Raw genomic sequence first — 19,675 nt, forward strand, 5'->3', positions numbered from 1 at the left:
CCTGAACCAAACATAATTTGGAGGTCCCCGAAGATTTTGTGTGTAAAGTCAATGGCGAGAATAGCTCTTAATGAGATGATGAAAGACCGACATTCGATACCTAATCCGTCAGGAGTGCCATACCTAATCCGTCAGGAGTGCAAACGATGTCTGTGGAGGAACCAGCAGCCAGAAAATGAACACTGCTAAAAATAGTGTTCATTGTTTTAGTACACCAGAAACATACGCCCAGTGGTTGTGCACAAGCAAGCAGATATAACTTTATACAGTGATGTAACTTTATACACGCTGTGTATATGCGAGAAAAGCAGTGTACTCGTGTCCTCACTAGTGGTTTATATTTGTTGTGTTTACAACAGCTCCATGCTATATGCCTAGCTGTAAAATATAAACAGTTTTTGTAGGTGAAATATATGTTTAATATATATTGAATGGAGTCCTAGATGGGACTTTTATGCTGATGAGAATAAGTAAAATCTACACCGTCTCTGTGCCTTGGGGAAGTTGCGTTACATTTGGAACAAGTTGAAGCCATCTCTAAATCTTAGTTCTGACTTCTGAGATACATGGCATTGTGTGCTTCCACCTTGGCAATCATTATTTACTACAAATGTGATTGGCATCTCTGAAAAGCCCTTGCAGTCTTTCAGTATATGTTGATGAACTTTCGTGTCTTGCTCCTGGCTTCAAAGCGAGCAGCTTGACATTGACTGTCCATGAACTTGATGGCTAGTGGCTGCTGCTGCTGTTGAAAAGGTTGACGTTGTATTCATGTGCTTCCAGAGCCCACACCTATATGTGGAATAACCTAGCTACCTTGAAATATTATTTAAGGTTGGTATTGAAAAGCATTTGTTTCACTATCCTTCTACGCCCGTTGTGTGAACCCAGGTTACTTATGTATCTTCTGTGTAGAATTGCTAGAGGCTGGTTAGCCACAATATTGTCTTTAGTATCATAGTGCCCCATTGCTGTAAACACGTACAACATGACCAAGTATAGAGATAGTTGTTAAATTTTTGAGAATTTTCAGCCTTCCTGCTTAACTAGAATGATATATAACTGTTTAGGTCATGCCTTTTCTTACGGTGATCACAAGTAACCATTTAACACAATAGTCTTCTGTATAGTTATTTTTTGGCGATGTCACTCCACTTGATGCTGGCCAAGTGGTCACTCTGGCAATATTGCTCGGAAAAGTAATCCTTATATGATCGTAATGAAGCCTCTGTGTGAGGTTGCAGCTGTTTCGAGTAGTTCTGCGAAAGGGAAAGTATAAAGGAGTTTTGAAAATTTAAAGACTCCAAATATTATTTGTATCCTAATCGTCAGTGTTCTGAGAATGCATAAAACAAACTTGTATTACATTTTTTTGTGTTGGTCTTTCCGTTCTCCTTTGTTCTCATTTCTGTATCTCTATCCCGTCAAGATTCCTCATTCTTTTTCTAGATCTTCTTGATGAACGAAAGGCCATTAAGCTCCCAATAGAACATTACTCTCCTTCCCTAATATTGTCTTTTAGCAGTTTCTTCCTTAAAATACTTCAATTCTCTACAGGTGGAGTAGGTTTCACCCACCAGCCAAGGTGATGTCTGTATTTCTAAATGTAAAGTTTTTTTTTACTGTAAGTGGGGCTGGTGTCCATGATCTCCACCAATAATAGTTCAAAATCGGTCTTTTACTTGTATAAACCAATTTGGTGTAGTTATCTTGCCGTCTCATCCTCAGCAATTATGGTAGACATCTTTGCTGCAAGGCAGTAAAACCCATATACCTTCAACTGGCAGAAGCCAGGAAGATAGATAGATAGATAGATAGATATATATATATATATATATATATATATATATATATATATATATATATATATATATATATATATATATATATATATATATATATATATATATATATATATATATATATATATATATATATATATATATATATATATATATATATATATATATATATATATATATATATATATATATATATATATATATATATATATATATATATATATATATATATATATATATATATATATATATATATATATATATATATATATATATATATATATATATATATATATATATATATATATATATATATATATATATATATATATATATATATATATATATATATATATATATATATATATATATATATATATATATATATATATATATATATATATATATATATATATATATATATATATATATATATATATATATATATATATATATATATATATATATATATATATATATATATATTCATTCACCAAGAAGGATCCTTCGTGAATGGTTCCCATGGTCAGGTGGCGCATGTTCCGGCCGGACCCATCACGCCGGTAAATTTTGTAAAACACCAAGTTCCTTGCAGAAAAGGAATTCAATGCGCACTCGGGTAGAGGGTAGAAAACACCAAGTTTATTAAATCTCAACGGAGCACACTTGCATTAGACTTTGAAGAGAAATTTGTCCTCCTGCTCTGAACCACGGTTCCCTATTAAATGAGAACCCGCCTAGGGTGCGCAGTCCCAGCCCTTTGAGATCTGAACTGATCGTCTTACCTCTAGACCATAGCTAGATGCAGGATCCTGCAAGGTCCAGCCTCGTGTCTCAGGATAAAAGTACAACTCTATGCTCCTCCCTGACATTTCTAAACTTGAATTCTGGGCTTGTAATAAATGGCCATTTATGCAGCTGAATCTACCTCCTTTAAAGAAGCAAATCCATAGAGCCGTTGGCAAAGATTCTACTGTATCACACTAAGTGCCTGATTTTATACTTTCGCGCAGTCCCTGTCGAAGGTTTTTCTCGAGAAAATGCATCAGATTTCTGCACTTCTGTTATTCAAGTGTATGGAACAGTTGTTGTGATGAGGGCAAACTTGTTTCAGACGTTCCTCATGGTCTACCCAGATATTAGAGTAGATTAGAAAATAGTCTGATTCACATTTATTTGGATTTAAAGATATACTTCACTGTGCTGCTTTCTCAAATTGCTTCACCCTGCTGACTTTATTTTAGTTGCAATCTACTCCAATGATAAATTCTGTGAGATGAGAAATGTTAAAGAAAGCATTTGTATTAATCGTTGCTATCTGCTATGTGGATTCTGACTTTTGTAGCAGACCTGTAGTGACATCAGTGCAGCCAGTATGTTGGTGGCTCTCCCTTTCAGCTTGGTAGAGCAGGGTGTATTTGTGGGTACAAATGGGGTGCATGGCTCTCCTTGATTCTTCTCTGTCTGTATTGCTGATTTGGGTGGTCGGCGAGCGATATAAACCTAAAATTGATACTGACTATTTATCAATGTGGAGTTTTTCACCTGAGGCAGCTATCAAGTGACCTCAAGGAGCCTCACTCTTATTACCATGTGCTGTCACTTGGGCTCCCAGGATTATTCCATAAACCTTACTCAAGGAATGCTCTCTCAACTGCAGATGCTCACTTTGCAAGCAATCCTAATATCTGCTTTCTTGATGGGGTATTTTAAATCGTTCGCATCCTCCCACTGTTTTCGGATTGATCTCTCCCAGACGTTGAGGATTGCAGACCACAGAAAAGTTACCTTTTCATATATTTATGCATATTTTGAGGCCTTCCTTCTCAGCTGTAGCTAGATTAATATACATGAGTGGCTGTCCATTTTCAAAGTGGAAGGAGAAAGAAACATAGTGAAAATTAAGGGGGCAGGAACTTAGGACCACAAGTGCACTCTGCATTCTCAACGCATATTCCCTGAAAACACAATTTCAAGCCGGAAAGGTTCAGTTTAACCTCCAAACGTTTGAAGCAGTTGTTTACTGAAGGAGTCGCTTAACTACTTTCTGTATCATTCCCACTACTACACCTGCAATTATAAAAGCTTCATCGCCACATTTCAACTAACACGTTTTTCGCCAAGTACATAACACAGCCAGGAAGATGTATATCTACAAATGAAGAAATGTTGTATCCTAATTTGTATTATTTACTCAGGTGTTAATTATTAACACAAGAAACAAGATTTATTTAGGCTCACTTCTAGTGCCACACTATTAAACGCTTTCATTGGTGATTAACGTTTGTCTACTGTCTCTTTTGCAGACTCGCCTTCCCTTGTTTGTCTCGCCCATTGCACTGGAGACTAATTGCCTGTCTGCCATTAAATACTTCATATCCTCCTTTTTCCAGTTTGCCAATCGTATAAAAACAAATTATTCACGACCCTTAATTTAATCCACTCACACCTATTCCGTTTTTTTTCTTCTCCATGTCTTTTTGTTATCACCTCCCCATTTTTTAAATCCTACAGCAAGTGTTTATTTGGACAGGGAAATTAACCTTTCTCTTCTTCTATAGGTCACTCTTATAGGATTCAACTTCTCAATCCCGGCAACAAGAAATATATAAAATATCATACATTTGACCAAGATTTTGTTTAACAAGCTTATCTTCTGCAAACTAGACCATGACAAAAATCCTCTCTTTACTTGTGTTAGTCCTGCCCCTGAATAAAAGCTTCTTAACATACATTCTGACTGCTAAAAACGCTAGGGAACTACTCTTTAATTAAGTTTCAGCACTTCAATGCAGTTCATTGCTTTCCTTTTGTTTTCCCTTCTGCTTTACCACCCACTCGTCCATTGCTCCCTACACCTCCTCCACACGCCCCAGCTTCATTATTTTTTTTATTATTTTCACTGGCCATGTACTCTCCCTGCCCCATATGTAATGCCATTTAAATCAAACAAGCTTTTTTTCCCTCTTTTATTTGTATGCACATGTCACAGACTAGAGATGGGATTCTCCCACCCCCTTAACATTTACAGTCCAGTCAAAAGACTGGCGAGGGATTGGTTTGTTAAATAGTGGTAGGAAGGCTCACAGTAAGTTGGCTCCTCACAACATCAAGAACCGCTCTGTCACTTTCTCATTCCTCATGCGCTGGCTCTCACCCTATCAGAGTTGGGTCACCACTGGTCATGAGATCAGCCTCTGCCCATACACACTTCATGGACACCCCTCTCTCGTCGCCGTGCACCCCACTTGCATTCCTAAAAGGTCTGAGCGAACGAGGCATTCCATTGCCCTTGCTGAAGCGTGCTGCCTATAGGTTCCATCTGAGGACTCCCTCACACACTAACCACATCACACTGCGACAGCAGTGCTATCTTCCTTATATGTAACCGATACGGTAAAGATTGCCCTCCTCTCTAAATATTTCAGACAAAGACATTATACATTCACTGTTGCTGGTAAGGCAAACAAGATACTGATGTGCCTCAAGCAAGGAGGACATAGGTAATTTAGAAACAAAGTCTCAGACTTAAGAGCAATGCAATATTGTATAGATGGTTTCAGCCCGGTGATCAAATACATTTAAAGTGTAAATTAGAAGGTATTCCTGTTGTTCTCTGGTATATTCAACTGCTGAATAAAAAGAACATTCTTGTTAAGGTCCCAATCAAACCGAATTGAAGCTTTTATATTTGTTTTATTTTGAAATTGAGATAGGGAGCACAGCTGTTGAACGGAGGCAGGAGTATACCTATAACCACCCCAGTTTCCTGGAAAAAAGGACTGGCCGCTCAGCATTTGTGTAAATGTTTTTTCTACCTTACATTCACACAAGTGCAGCTTGCTGGTACAGGGGAGTCTGGTTGAAGGGAAATGATTGATCGATGAATGTGATCGGTATTTTTAGAGAACGCGTTGAAAGAATGACTGAACAGAGTTTTTTAATTCCTGCGGAGCATCAATTTACAAACCGATCCAGGTGCCATACTTAAACTGCTGCGCGCCAAAACACGGTGCACATCGATCAGTACTTTTAAGTAGTACCTGTGGCTGCCTACTCCAGTCTCATTCTTGTGATACTAATGTTGTAATTTACCCTAATTATGGGACTTGAACAAAGTAAAATAAGAACTTAAATGAAGTACGATTAAAAGGTTGGGGTCATGGCAGTTCTTTTCTCCTTTGTCAGAAAGGTGTGTTGATAGTTAAACTGCAAACTATGTTCTAAGTGTAAATGCTGTTCAGTGCTGCCCATCATTACAGTACTTTTCCTTCTACCTTTTCAGCCTCCAGGAGGTGTTCCAGGTACGCAACCTTTGCTTTCCAATTCTATGGACCCTACACGGCAACAAGGTACTATTTGATGCTAGTCATGTTTGCTGACTCAGTTCTGCGGTTTCCTTACATTTCTTATATTTGTTTTTTGTGTCAAAACAGGGCATCCAAACATGGGTGGGCCGATGCAAAGAATGAATCCTCCACGAGGGATGGGCCCAATGGGTCCTGGTCCGCAGGTAAATGAGCCACTGGCGGTGTCCTTAGTACCTGCTTATCCTGTGTGTACACACACACACACTCTGTTTTTCCTGCCATGCCATTAAATAATAGTAAAATCTGAATTTAAATATCGTTGAATATAACCTAAAGACATAAAATGCCAGTGGCAAAAACATTGGGTGTGTTGATAAGCCTAAATGCTCATATGTTTTGTGCGGCTGGCTCCAGGTTTATTCCAGAATTCTGAAGTTATGCATATTGTTTACTAAAGAGTCTAATAGTATTGTGTAGAAATGAGGCGTAATTAGAGGATTCTATAATTTGTCTTCTATATTTCACATGGAGGACCTCTTCTTTCAGCTGGTTCACCGTCAATGACTGCAGATTTTCTGAGTTACTGTGAATTTGCATCAAGGTTCATCGTGATTTTGCCAAAATGTGGGGCACACCTTGATGTTTATAGGAGCAGTCTAAATTTGATATTTTCTGTATTTTTCATTATAGCGAATATTGTTTTTGTGCTAGATTTTAATTCCAACAACTTTTAAAGGGGTCTGCTAGTGACTGGATTTGCTTCATAGCGGACGTAAAGTCTATAGCGGCTTCCTTCCATTGAGATTTTTTGTTTTGCAAGCTGCAACTTTAAGAAGCGTTGCAAGCGTCAAAAATAAATTGATCAAAAGACAGAAGTAAGTTATAGAAACCAGCGTCGTTCTATAGAACTTACTAATTGGGACAGTCTGTAGTTGAGTTCCTCAGTATTGTGCAATAAGAAACGTCAATTAACTGCAAGAAGGAACAGGCATTGCCAGACCCGTACTGTGAAGGGGCAGATGAATGTTACTACTTTAGGCCGTTGGACAGAACGTTCAACACAAGCTTTAGTTTCAGAGTAAGAGAGGCTTACAGAACCCCACCATGGCTTCCCTGGAAGTTAAAAAGACACTGCTTGCAAGAGTTCCTGTAAGCAAGGCTCTGTTAAACCTGAAGTGGAGAAAAGCAACGCCTTCCCGCCTAGTAATGTTGTCTTAGCCACACATTGAATGTCCGTCTCAGTAACATGTATGTAGAACAACTGCCAGAAGATGAATCTTTTTGAGTGCTAAGAAGACCCTATGTGAGCGAGGCATGTTCTTCAATGGGTGCGAGTCTTTCCACCAAGGCTGGGCTTTCGGTTAATCCGTGTCACGATTGCGAATAAAACACCAGGTTGTGAATTTGCTTGAGTTCGGTCCTACGTACCTCCTTGCTATCCTGCAGAGGAGTTCCAGACTCGTGCCTGCTTTTTTAAAAGCAAATGGACTAAATCTGGTTCTACTAGTTGTATGACAGGAAGGAGGGGGTCATTTACGTGTCATTGAATTGGATCATATTGTACTGTTTTATATTGTATTGCAGCATTTATATAGTGCTTACTAAACCTATGAAGGGCACTGATTTGTGCAGACAAGAGAACCAGAAAGCCAGTCCCCCATGCCCAGTGCATAACTTACCCCGGTGGTTGCAGGTTGTGGCTAACCACACACATTTATGGGGACCAGCACTTATTTTTTATTATCAGACTTGAACCTAGAGCAAGAGTGAAAAACACATGGGGAGGAGGGGAAAAGAGAATGATGGAAAAGCATGAAAAAAGGAGAAAATGGCAGCTCTGGCTGAGACGTAATCAGAAAAAGTGGCATGGGTCATTTTATGTAAGCTTTCTTTCTGCTATCGAAGGGAAAACATGAGTCATATAATGACACTGGTTCCCTGCTACATGAGTAAAATAAATAATAAAATGCTAAATTTCAATATTAACCCTTCCACTAGGTGGCAGTGATTTGGAAAAATGTTTAGCATAATGGGTCAGAATTTAGCTAGAAGCCGGCTTGTAGTTTAAGGAAGATGTTTCACATTTGAGCAACCTAAGTTTCCATTACTGGTGTGATGAACTAACTAGTGCTCTGTTGCCATACAATTGATTTAAGCTCTCCCAAAATTATTTTTTTAGTTTAGGAATTTATTCACGAAAAGGCCGACTTTTATGAGCCACACAACATTATATAAAATCAGAAGGAATAACATGCTTGTATATTAGCAATATTTTGCCAGCACAGCTTTGAAGTTCTTCAAATTGATTAACTTTGCATGGGATTGGGAAGCGCCCAGAGACATGGGACTAGATCACCTTTGATCATTAGCAGTGGCGTAATTCCATTTTTATAATTGGAATTTTTTTGCATGTGACAACAGAGGACATAAATGATTTGTTTACAAGAATACATTGTTTTGTATAGATTTTGACTACAGACTTCGTGTGATAACATTTTTAATTCCTTGTCTCCAAATTATGATTTATTTTTAATTTTTAGGAATGACACAGCAGTGGGTAAACAGATTTGGAGAGCATTAAGCATCAGGCAGCTTTTCCTCTTTTACCTCTACAAATCCTGTTATTCAGTCAATAATGGTTATTTATATAGCGCGACAAATCACCCGTGAGGTTCTCAAGGCGCTGAGGTTGCTGGTCACTATGTTATTGGAAGCATTTTACCCTAGCTGAGCTGCTGTCTGTTTTCTATCTGGTATTTTAAGTGTTAGCAACTGTAAGTGATCTTGTTTGTAAGTGACTTTAAAAGTTTTATGTTTATTTTGTTAAAGCTAACCTGTCTGGTTTGTGTTTGTTTTTCCCCCCTCCGATCCGTGATTTTCATCTTCCTGCGGTAGAACGATCCTTGGTTATCGTTGCAGAGCTATGGCGGTGGCATGAGACCTCCACACAACTCTTTAGGGCCGGGCATGCCTGGAATCAACATGTAAGGCGCAGAACGTTTTCCCTGATTGACTCACTGGCATTTTGACAAAGTGGTGACCTAAAAACTGAATTGCTGTGCTATTGAAATGAATTGTAGGGCGTTTTAGCATCACCTGTTGCTTGGGTTTCCAGCGATGCAGTTTTGATAACTTTGTTTTGATTTCATCTACTAGGGGTCCAGGAGCTGGTAGGCCGTGGCCAAACCCCAACAGTGCGAATTCAGTAAGTGTAGTGTTATAGTGCATGTATTTTTGTTGTCCACTCACAGTACCGCTTCTGCTTTGACCCCTGATACACAGAGATGGGACACTCCAGCACAACTAAATTGAGCACTAATTGTATGGGAGAGGAAGGAGAATTGTCATTGTTCTTTTTTGGGATAGTTTTAAACACATAAAGGAAAAGATACCTTTTCCCGATAGAACCCAACGGTTCTTTTGAAAGACATTAGGGAGTCACACTTCTCAGCTTTCACTGTTTTGTACAGGCAGGTCTGTACAGACATCTGGTTGTGCCCCTTATGATGGAACTGAACATGGTTGCTCTTCCACGTCTATCTAAGTCACAGCATATTGTTTTGGGGGACAAAATCACAAGTTAGCTCATTCTTATTCCTTGGACAAAGATTTCTGTACAGTAGACTGAGTTCTAAGGCAAGGCTGTCTAGCCACCTTCTCTTGTGCCACTAGTATAACACAATAAAATTACCACTTAATGCATCTGTTATGGTCCTACTCCCAAGGAAACGGACAGTAAAATGCAACAGTACCGAAAATCCTATCACTGACCTCTATAGACCCCGCTGAACCACACATTATTCTTTGATATCGAACATTTTAATGCACCTGTAATGCATATGATGTCACTGGAGATACACAAAGTAGGGGTCTGACCCAGTAAACTGTGCTTTGCCCCGTTTGCAGTTTGCATGTAAAATGTGCTTTTCTGAAAGGCTGTCCACGGGCATCAGTATTTGATTGTTCTAAGGTGCCCATTCTCATGGCTGAGGTGGAGACAATGCAATGGGGGAGTTTCGCTTTGGTATTGTGAAAGATATGATTGCGCCTCCATCACTTGAACGATCATCTTGGTATGGTTCTCCACAATCTTGTTACTTTACCTCGTTCATAATCAGAGGCAAGTGGTGGTACTGATACTTAATTGACTTGTTGCAGTGCTTATTCTGAAGGGACGTAGTATGTGTTGCTCATTTTTGGTGTGGTCTATGATCTGAATAGGTTTTCTAGCGTAAACAGCGATACCTATCTTTAAATTTGAAGATGTAAATGGTCTATAGTGGTATTCTTGCTTCAGTACAGCTTCTAGTCGTGTCTGTATCAGTGACTCACCACTAACTAAACAATCCCCTGTCCGTGCTTACATAGAGACCCGCATAATTAACCAAACCCATCAATCCATGGTAGGCACAGAAATGTGCTGTGGCACAGGGGGTAGGTTTTAGAGGTGGGAGTGTAAGACCTACTGTACAGCCAAGATTACAAAACCTACTATGAACTCCTGCTAGAATCTAGATGACCTTGTGATGTCCCTTTATCCATAGACTACCCCAGAGTTTAGTTCTTAGTAATTGACATGGTGAAGGGCTGCAACCCCATGGTGTCTACAGTGAGAATGAGAGTTGAAATCTTAAATTTTCAATTACAGTCTACAGTGGCATCTCTCTAGAGTGGTTGACCAGTGCAGACACATGCCGGTGCTTACGTGTAATGGACTGGATTTATTTTCATCGCCTTCATTCTATAAGGAGGTTTATGGTAGCCTGAGGTTCTTCATATTGGCCTGTAATGTGATACATGGGAATTGATATGCTGAACAAGGGTCGAGACTAGAGTGACTGGGCTTGTAAGTTTTTTTCTTTTTTTAAATCCCCTTTCTCTTTAGATTTCATACTCGTCTTCGTCGCCTGGTACATACGTGGTAAGTCGTTGAAAGCATACAGTAAACTCTGATTTATGTAGTTTAATGACGTGGCTTCCTGTTCTGTCATCCTGTTTTATATAAGAACATGTCTCTCATGTATTCTTTACTTGCCAAGTGGTGGAATATTCGTATATCTTTTCAGCAGTATGTCATCAATACCTCACAAAGTGTTACCTTGAATAGTTTTAATGCGCAAAGAACACTTGTTAATTTGAAATGCAGAACTGCTAAACAAAATGATATAGTGGGAAGAGGTGAGGGGACAGGCGCGAACACTAGGGAAATGAGCAAGGCTAGTAGCACAGAAATATAGGTCTGGAAATAAACTCCCAAACAAAGACAGAAAAGAAAGGAAAAACACATTTGCGAATATGTATTGAAAAAGATGGTAGAAAGAATAAAGGTGAGATATGCGAGGTGCTCTCCTCCCATAGATAACAAAAAAAGAAGGATAACACCGCAGTACGAAAGACAGAGCAGTCTAGGTAGACACCCGAGAAACACACAGCCCTAAAAGAATGGTACGACTAGCCTATCCAGAAAACGCAAAAGTGGAAGAGAGCAGAAAGCAGGAGGGGACGAAAAAAAGCAAAACCGGTAACTGCAACTGAAGGGGAAAAAAGGTTGTTGAAGGGACCTCAGAGCAATTGTACCTTTAGGAAGGAAAGAAAGCGGCGACAGGAAAAAATTGAAGTGATGCTTTTCGAAGTTAAACTACTTGGAAGAGAAAAATGCAAGAAAACAAGGTTCCACCAAGTCAGTAGTGTGTTTGTGTGGTGCCTTGAATGATGTCCGCATGTAGAATTAAAATGGATGTCCATCCCTTGTTAAATCCATTAATGCCTTGGTAATGCTTCTTTGTTATAATGTTCTTCTTCATAGCTTTTAAATGTGAAAGTTCCTGGGGAAGGAAGGGGAGTGAACGTTTTCTGTTTTACTGTACCTAGACATTGATGCTCTGCTCGATAGCAAAGCAAGCTGGATATTTTTGCTGACAGCAGCAGTATCTGGCTGCCCTATTCCAATATGTTCACACAGTAGGTTCATTGTTTGTCTAATTTTGTCTTTAGGGTCCACCGGGTGGTGGAGGTCCACCAGGAACGCCAATCATGCCCAGCCCTGCAGGTAAGAGAAATGTGCACCTTTGGTCAGCATCCTAACCCATTACTTAGAAACTGCATTATTTTATTTTGGATGTAAGCTAAGTGACTGTTTAAGTATCCCAGGGTGCAGCATATCTCCTGGTTTAAGGTGGTCAAGCATGTTTAGTTTGTGGTCTGTCAAATGTATAGGAAGCCTGACTAAGTAAAATTTGTTTGGAGTCGAGAAGCTCATTTGATTGTATGGTGGAAATCTCCTCCCATCTTGTCTACAGTGCAGCACTCTTTATTGATGCACCTATATACTTGTGCATCTCGTAAGCTGATATTAAACGTTGTTAAGCTTTCGGAGTGTTCAGCTTATTTTAGAATGTATCATAGGTAGCCTGGCCACTTCATTCCATATCATTAAGTACACTGACTCTACTCTACAGATTTCTCTGTGACAACCTAAAGCATTCTGAATTTTGTAGTCTTGGTTTCAATCCATTGAATCAACTAGACTAACGCACATGATTAGCAGGTAAAAAGCCCACGACTGGAAACAGTGTCTGCAGTGACATGGATTTAGGAGAGACACTCGTTCTAGGTAACATGTTACAGGTGGGGATAGACACTCTCTAGCTTTGTTTTATGTAGGGCTGAATAACACACAGACAAATTGAAACAATATAAGATTAATGTAGAATCTTCCGTGTTTTATAGCCGATTATAGTAAACATTTACGGGTCATCGTTCATGAATTACAAAGAGAGAGAGACTCCATTGAATTTTTAGTGTCACCTTAAAGCAAAGCATTTAATAGTTTAGGGTGTTTTGATGTGAGGCAGGAAAAGAAGTTCAAGTAGCAATGCGGCACACTGATTCATTTCAGGTAGTGTTTTTTCCTGATTGTTAGCTGCTCGACTTTCTTCCATTTCATATTCTTTAACTTATATGGAATTAGCTTCCACAAGGATAATAAACATATATTATGTTAACCATTTAACACTTAAATATATGTTTACTCAATTGGCAAGCAACTTACTACATCGGTTATTTGACTATCTCCTCGTAAGCTTTTGAAACGAGCAGAGTGTTTGTAAAGTACAAGTCCTACAGTTATTAACCCCTTCGTTGTTAACTTTCAGAAATGTCTGGGTTAGATAGGTTTCCCTAGATTGCCGCTGAGCCCAGGACTAAAAACGCAGATGCCTCCCTTGTAAAACCAGGTCATTTTCTGATAGATCATTTTGAAGTCTCCTCAATATGTTTTGGGCCCTTTCCTGCCGTGGGTGCTTGGCTCACCCACACAAGTGAGGAACCATTTTTATCGGGAGACCTGGAGTTAGGAAATGTGTGTCAGCCCGGTGTTCCCGAAAGTTTTCCAGACAGAACTGTGTGAAAATCAATACTTTTCAGCTAAATTTGAGGTTTGCAGGGGATTCTGGGAAGGAAAATGTTGGGGGATCCACACAAGTCGTACCTCCCTGATCTACCCCCCCCCCCCCCTTGAGTACAAATGCAAAAAAGATTTTAACACTCTAAAAAACAGAAGCTAAACATACTGCTGTTTTCACACCATTTACAAAAACACATTCACACATGGAAATTAAACTTATTTATAGTAAATAGTACAAAAAACGTTTTCTTACCAAACACATGCAACTATACAACCTGCAGAACCACCAATGACGAAACCGCAAAGTGGAACATCAATCAAAAGGGCAAAAACCTTGAGCTAGAATAAAAAGGAGAAATAAAATATTACACTTGCAATTGACAATAAATAAAACAATTGACATTATAACAATCTATGTTACTACCCAATTGGCCAATCTGCCACCAAGGAGGACCGAACAACTGCCAAAAGTAATTAATAACTGATGCCTCATCTCATTGGGGCAGCCCTTACCCAAGGGACCACAACCACACATAAATATATACATATCCTTGGTGCTAATGGGTTTTCTAACCCCCACCGGGCGGATGGGCCTTCAAATAGGGGCAGTCTGCGCCCCCCCGGGGGTTGGGGGTGGGGTTGGGGTTGGGGATTGAAAACCGACACATGCATTAACATACACAAACATTATAAATCCCTGGTGCTAGTGGTGTTTTCTGCAACCCCATCACCCCCCGGGGGCAGATGGGACTCAATCAGCCGATATAAAATGCTCACATTTGGAAACAACCCTTGCCCAAGGGGTCACTTCCATTTACAAAAATATTAAATCCCTGGTTCTAGTGGGTATCCTGCCCCCCCTTCCCGCCCGCTACTCCCCAGAGGTAGATGGGCCTTTAAAAGGGGCAGATCTGCCGATGGGGGGAGGGAGGGGTGTCGAAAAACGGCTCCAAGTCTTATAAAAAAAAAAAAACTATTAAGGGGGGTGATCCTTGCCCAAGGGATTGCCCCCATGCACTACTAAACATCCCTGGGTGAGGTTTTCTGCCTCTACTGGTGACAAAGGCCAAAGAATAGGCCGTTTTTGTCCCCAGGGTGGGGCCGAAAATAGTGAAAATAACATCACCCTTTTGGAAGCGACCCTTGCCCAAGGGGTCACTTCACTTCCCCCCCAAAAATCCCTGGTGCTTAGTGGGGGCATTCCTGCTGCATGATCGAGGCCCCATACGCAATCATGCAGCAGCAATGCCCTGCATAGAGACTTCCGGGGAGAGGAAAATCTCTTACCTCTCCTCCGATGCCTCTATGCACAATAAAACAACCCCCCCTTCCCCTGGCAGGAAAACCCTACCTTCCTCTCCAGACACCTGGAAGCAAATGGCTTCCAGCAGTTACCGGGCTCCTGATGACGTCCGTGCGCGCCATGCACAATGACATGGCATTGCAGAGGGTTGGGGTGGCAGCGGAAACTCTTCCACTGCCATCCCTGTTTAGGGGGGTAGATGAGGTGCCCTTGGGGGGAGGGGGAGCACCAGTGCTTCCCCCATGGGTGGGAGCCATGACTGAATGGTTCCTTCATGAGCACACGCCCACCGTCGCTTATGACGGAACCGGTCCATCATGAGCACAGAAGAGGTTAAGGCTGCCCTTTCAGCTCTATTTATTTAATAGTTTTCGATATAGAGAGTGCCGTATCCATCTCAAGGCTCACAACACATAGGCACTTGCCGAGGTTGGTGGGTAGAAAAGAAATCGGTGGGCTACATGATCCAGGGGGAGGAGTTATTTGGTAGTCTCTGGGGCAATGGGGACTGTTCAGACTGAGGTATTTTTCGGAGCTTGGTGTTCCACAATAGGTATGGTTCTTTTTCAGGGTGCTTTGTAGGCTTCTTTGTCCATTGGTTTGATGCATGTGTAGTTGATATATGAAAGGCTGTTTTATTTTTTAAACCACTTTAAGAATGTAAAGACTATCTTTGGCTGAGCAAATCGATCACACCTTTGATACATATTGACTCTGCCAGCTCCATTTGTTCATGATGTACATCATTGGCATTGCAAATGCTCTACAGGAGAAACATAAAGAAAAATGGCACAATGACATGGCTGCATCTTTTTAGCTGTCTTTCCTTCAAATAAACAAATATGGATTTGATTTGGGAAGGGAGGCTGCAACAGAGGAGTGGGTAAGAATAGCAGGATAGCAGGTTGGGGGAGGCACATGAGGAAGGGAGCAACTAGGTCAGGGAGATTCACTCAATGGAGAGAACTGAGGCAAAGGGAGAAGCACTCAAGCGAGAGCAACACTGAGCATGAACTGGAAGAGAAGCACATGGGTAAAAATGAGCAACATGGAATAGGTGGGAAAAGCACACAAGGGAGACAGCGGGAAAACACAAGCACTCTTATGGAATGCTCAAGCAAAAAGAAAAATTGTAGCTCCCTGAAAGTGAACAGTGGAAGGATACTATGAAGCTATGCTCCAGACGAGGGACAAACACAAGATGGACATTGCAAGCCGTTGAATAAGATGCAGGGAAATGAGTATTGATAAAGCCAACCATTGCGTAATCAATGGGTGGATTTTAAGCTCACTGACAGTAGGTCTTTTGTCTGGTAGGCTCGACCTAATGAGAAACCGTGAGGCTTGTGAAAGGGGGTACAATTGGAAAAGAACATTCCATTTTCACGTCAGTTAGTTTTTTGTTGCATTGTTTATTTCAATTTGGTTTTAGGTGTACGTTCTTATTTCATTAGGAATTCTGTCTATCTAAAGACATAAAACTAGTTTCAAGTTAAAAAAAATATTTGTATTAACACACAGATTGCAACAAATGTCAGTGTAGCTCTCAGCATAAAACATACATGCACATTAAAGCATCAAGGTACATGTTCAGCATTGATATATCAAGTACATTGTACAGTTCGTAGTAAATTATACAGGATGTACTGTGTGGCCTACTGTGTGAAAAGATAGGGGAAGGGGGGGGGGGAGAAGCCGAGAAGAAGAATAGTTCAACAATTTGAGAGCTCTGAGGTCCATGAGATGCAGGTTATAAAATGGTGAGTTAGCTCACACTCACTTCACATTTACGGCGGTGACCAGTACAACATGCCAGCAAGAGTGTGCACCACGACTTGGTGTTGTTAAATATGCGGGTTCGGTAGTCGCTGAGCGTGCCACAGGCAGAGAGTGGGTCGGTGGAGGACGACTGCAAGGTCGGGCAGCCTTACATAGAGGGGGCCATTGCAGGGAATGTGTGGGGTGGCACGATGGTTAAGGAGCATTGTTGTGTAGAGTGGAATCATGGTGTCGCAAGTCGGTGTGTCATGGGTGAGTGTGTGCGTTGCGCAGTGTGTTCATGGTGGTGGTTCATCGGTTTCGGCTTCAACTGCAATCAAATACGTCTCCTAGCCTTCACCCCCAGTGCGGGAATCTCCCTTCATATGAAGTAGTCTGAGTGTGTGCCTCCGCTCTGATCCACAACAGCAGCACGCGAAGCCGTCCCCGAATCTCCCGAGGAGCAGGAGACTTCCAAGCCATGCTCTGTTCCGCTTAAACAGAATGAAGGGCAAGTGCTTGTCTCCCTTCACCCGGGGTCATAATCCCAGTAGGCAGGATTCAGGAGTGGGGTCCGTTGAGTGTCCTCGTTTCTTAATCGGGTGGGCCAGTGTTGAGGGCAGAGTAGAAGAATGTGATGGCAGGTCGTTGGCTGTCAATAATGTATTTAAGGCATGTGACATTGGTGGTTCGGCCTCCCTGCTACTCCGTGTCGCATGGACCAGTATGTGAAGTACTGACACGCATTCAGTCCGTGCGTCTCAACCATTTCTTGGAATGGCATGAACTTGCCCTTGTTGTAGAAATCACCCGCCGGTGTGATTGCAACATAGGTCCATGGGGCAGAGTCAATGCGCCTTAACGGCAAGTCCCAAATGGGGATCGAGGGAAAGTAGGGAAGGATTGGGCCCTTGGGGTGCAAGTACCTAGGCCACCAGCTCAGGGCAGATGGTAGGGTCATACAGCCAAGTGTAAATGTTTGTTCCCTGTAATATACTTAGAAGCGAGGATTCAGGATGGTTCGGGGGAACTTGTTTCAATTTGAGAGTTCGGATATATCTTTCCCTCTGGTGTCACACTGACTATTCATGTGATATGGAAAAGTCCTTTGCAAGACTAATTATTATTATTATTATTATTTTTTACTTTTATATAGCGCAAACTAGACCCGACGGTATCGGAGCACTTTAAATGAGCACCAGTTGCGTTACAGCTGGACACATTCATTTTTTTCGCGCTCCTCTATATATTTTGAATATTATAATGGTGGTTCATAATTCACCTTCTTATTGTTCGTTTTCTGCGTTGCCAAGCTAACTTTATTGCGTGTAATATTGTTTTTTTTATATGTCTTTGTATTGTGTAACCCTGTAACTAATGTCATTTGTAACTTGTAACTCACTTGTCCTCATGTTAAAGCGCTCGGATACCTCCGGGTCTAGCCAGCGCTATATAAAACTCTTCAAATAAATAAATAAATTAAAGCAAAGCTGATTCTTATAGCCCCATCTCATACCCTTCTGCCCTGTAAATAGTCATGGGGATTGGTGTTTAGCACCATACAATAGCCTTTGCATATGCTTAGCTCCTGTTGTGTGACTCTTGTGTTATAATAAATGTTAATCCTCGGTTCAGCAACTATGTACTTTTTTACACTTTAATATTTGCAATTATACCCTTTGTGAATCTTCATTAAAGACAAATTACCCAGAAAATGGTGGTACTTAGAGAAAATGTAAGGTGCTAAAATGCCGAAGGAGGAGTTCAAGTGCAGCAAGTTGTTTTAATTAAGGAACCAATTAATCACCCTGACTTAATGTGTTTCCCTGTTTTACAGATTCAACAAATTCAAGTGACAACATCTACACAATGATTAATCCTGTACCGCCTGGAGGCAGTCGATCGAACGTGAGTCTGTGTTCTCATAACTTGCGTGTCTGATACCGTAACAAATCATAATTAGCTTATCAGCTGGTTAAGATGAGACATGTTTAATTGATTTCTGCCATTTGTTAGCAAGAAGGAAAAAACAGGCAGCTAATATTCAGTGAATTCTGGGAGATGTTTTTGGAAGCTCTTTCTTATTTTTAGGATTCTCCAGGACTGTGCATTTTTTTGTTCCGGTATGACCCACTTGATGGAAGTGTCATGAATGCAAAATCACCTATATATGCTAATTAACTTTACTCATGTGATTCTTCTCTTAGCTTTTAAATATTAGTCTTTGCCCAAAGAAGTGAGTGGGGGCATGGGTGCAGAATGGGTTTGGGCACTCCTTGTATTCAGCAGGGCTCCATTCAAACAAAAGTCCTTGATGTGAAAGCAAACCCATTAACTAACCATTGTGAAGTTCTGGACTTTACTGTTGTACGGTAAACTGTCTGTTTCTTAATACAAAAAGTAGTCTGTATAATGCACTTTTTTAACCTTTTCATGCTTCAGCTTTTATTACTCAACTTGTTTTGTCCTTGTATTGTGTAGTGGTAGGTCAAGAAACCGTTTAAACTAGTGGAAGCTTAGAATACAGCTCTAACAACATTAGCTTTGAATCCCATTTTCGAAACCTGTCCAGAACACGCCCTCATGTGTTCCTTCGTTTTTAGGTCTCGGCTGGCATGGGCTGCGAACATGCGTAGTCTCACTGGTGAGATTTAAGAATTTAGAGGGCTTTCAGTAAAAGGCTTTAAGCCCCACCCCTCTTTCCCATTGGCCAGCGTCACAGTTTATGCTAAACGGTGGCCAGCAATTGGGAAAGAGCTTTTTGTGACATGGGCATTTCTCTGTTACAGACGGCCCACTAGGACGGGCTCGTCTGCCTTCCTTCTGCCGTGAAAGGTTTCTTACCTTTATGGGGCCATGTGTTTAAATACATGGCCCCATAAAGACAAGAGATCCTCTTTCACTTTCGGGGCTGCACCGTGCTTGTTTCTTTGTGAAGTGCAGTGGAAGGTACATTTTCGTTTTACAGGGACAAAGCAAGTATCTGCATCATGCACATTTCTAAAAGCTTTTTTCACAAACATGGGTTCGGTGGCATAATTGTAAAATCTGTTCAGTCATAATACTCTGTTTATGTATTTTTAACAACATGAGGTAG

General features: G+C 40.8%; 1 protein-coding gene across 5 annotated transcripts in view; it reads left to right on the forward strand.

Moving 5' to 3' along the window:
* SSBP3 (single stranded DNA binding protein 3) overlaps nt 1-19,675 on the forward strand; it is a 315,215-nt gene that overhangs the window by 254,650 nt on the left and 40,890 nt on the right. For 3 of the 5 annotated variants that reach the window (XM_078670332.1, XM_078670351.1, XM_078670367.1), the window contains 7 exons: nt 6,088-6,154; nt 6,239-6,315; nt 9,008-9,096; nt 9,269-9,317; nt 10,998-11,033; nt 12,107-12,161; nt 18,416-18,486. In XM_078670332.1, the coding sequence (XP_078526458.1) occupies nt 6,088-6,154; nt 6,239-6,315; nt 9,008-9,096; nt 9,269-9,317; nt 10,998-11,033; nt 12,107-12,161; nt 18,416-18,486 (444 nt within the window). The remainder of the gene's footprint in view (nt 1-6,087; nt 6,155-6,238; nt 6,316-9,007; nt 9,097-9,268; nt 9,318-10,997; nt 11,034-12,106; nt 12,162-18,415; nt 18,487-19,675) is intronic. The other 2 variants (XM_078670343.1, XM_078670357.1) reach the window with 1 other exon arrangement.

Source organism: Lissotriton helveticus, chromosome 1_2, assembly GCF_964261635.1.
Source record: "Lissotriton helveticus chromosome 1_2, aLisHel1.1, whole genome shotgun sequence".
NCBI lineage: Eukaryota > Metazoa > Chordata > Amphibia > Caudata > Salamandridae > Lissotriton > Lissotriton helveticus.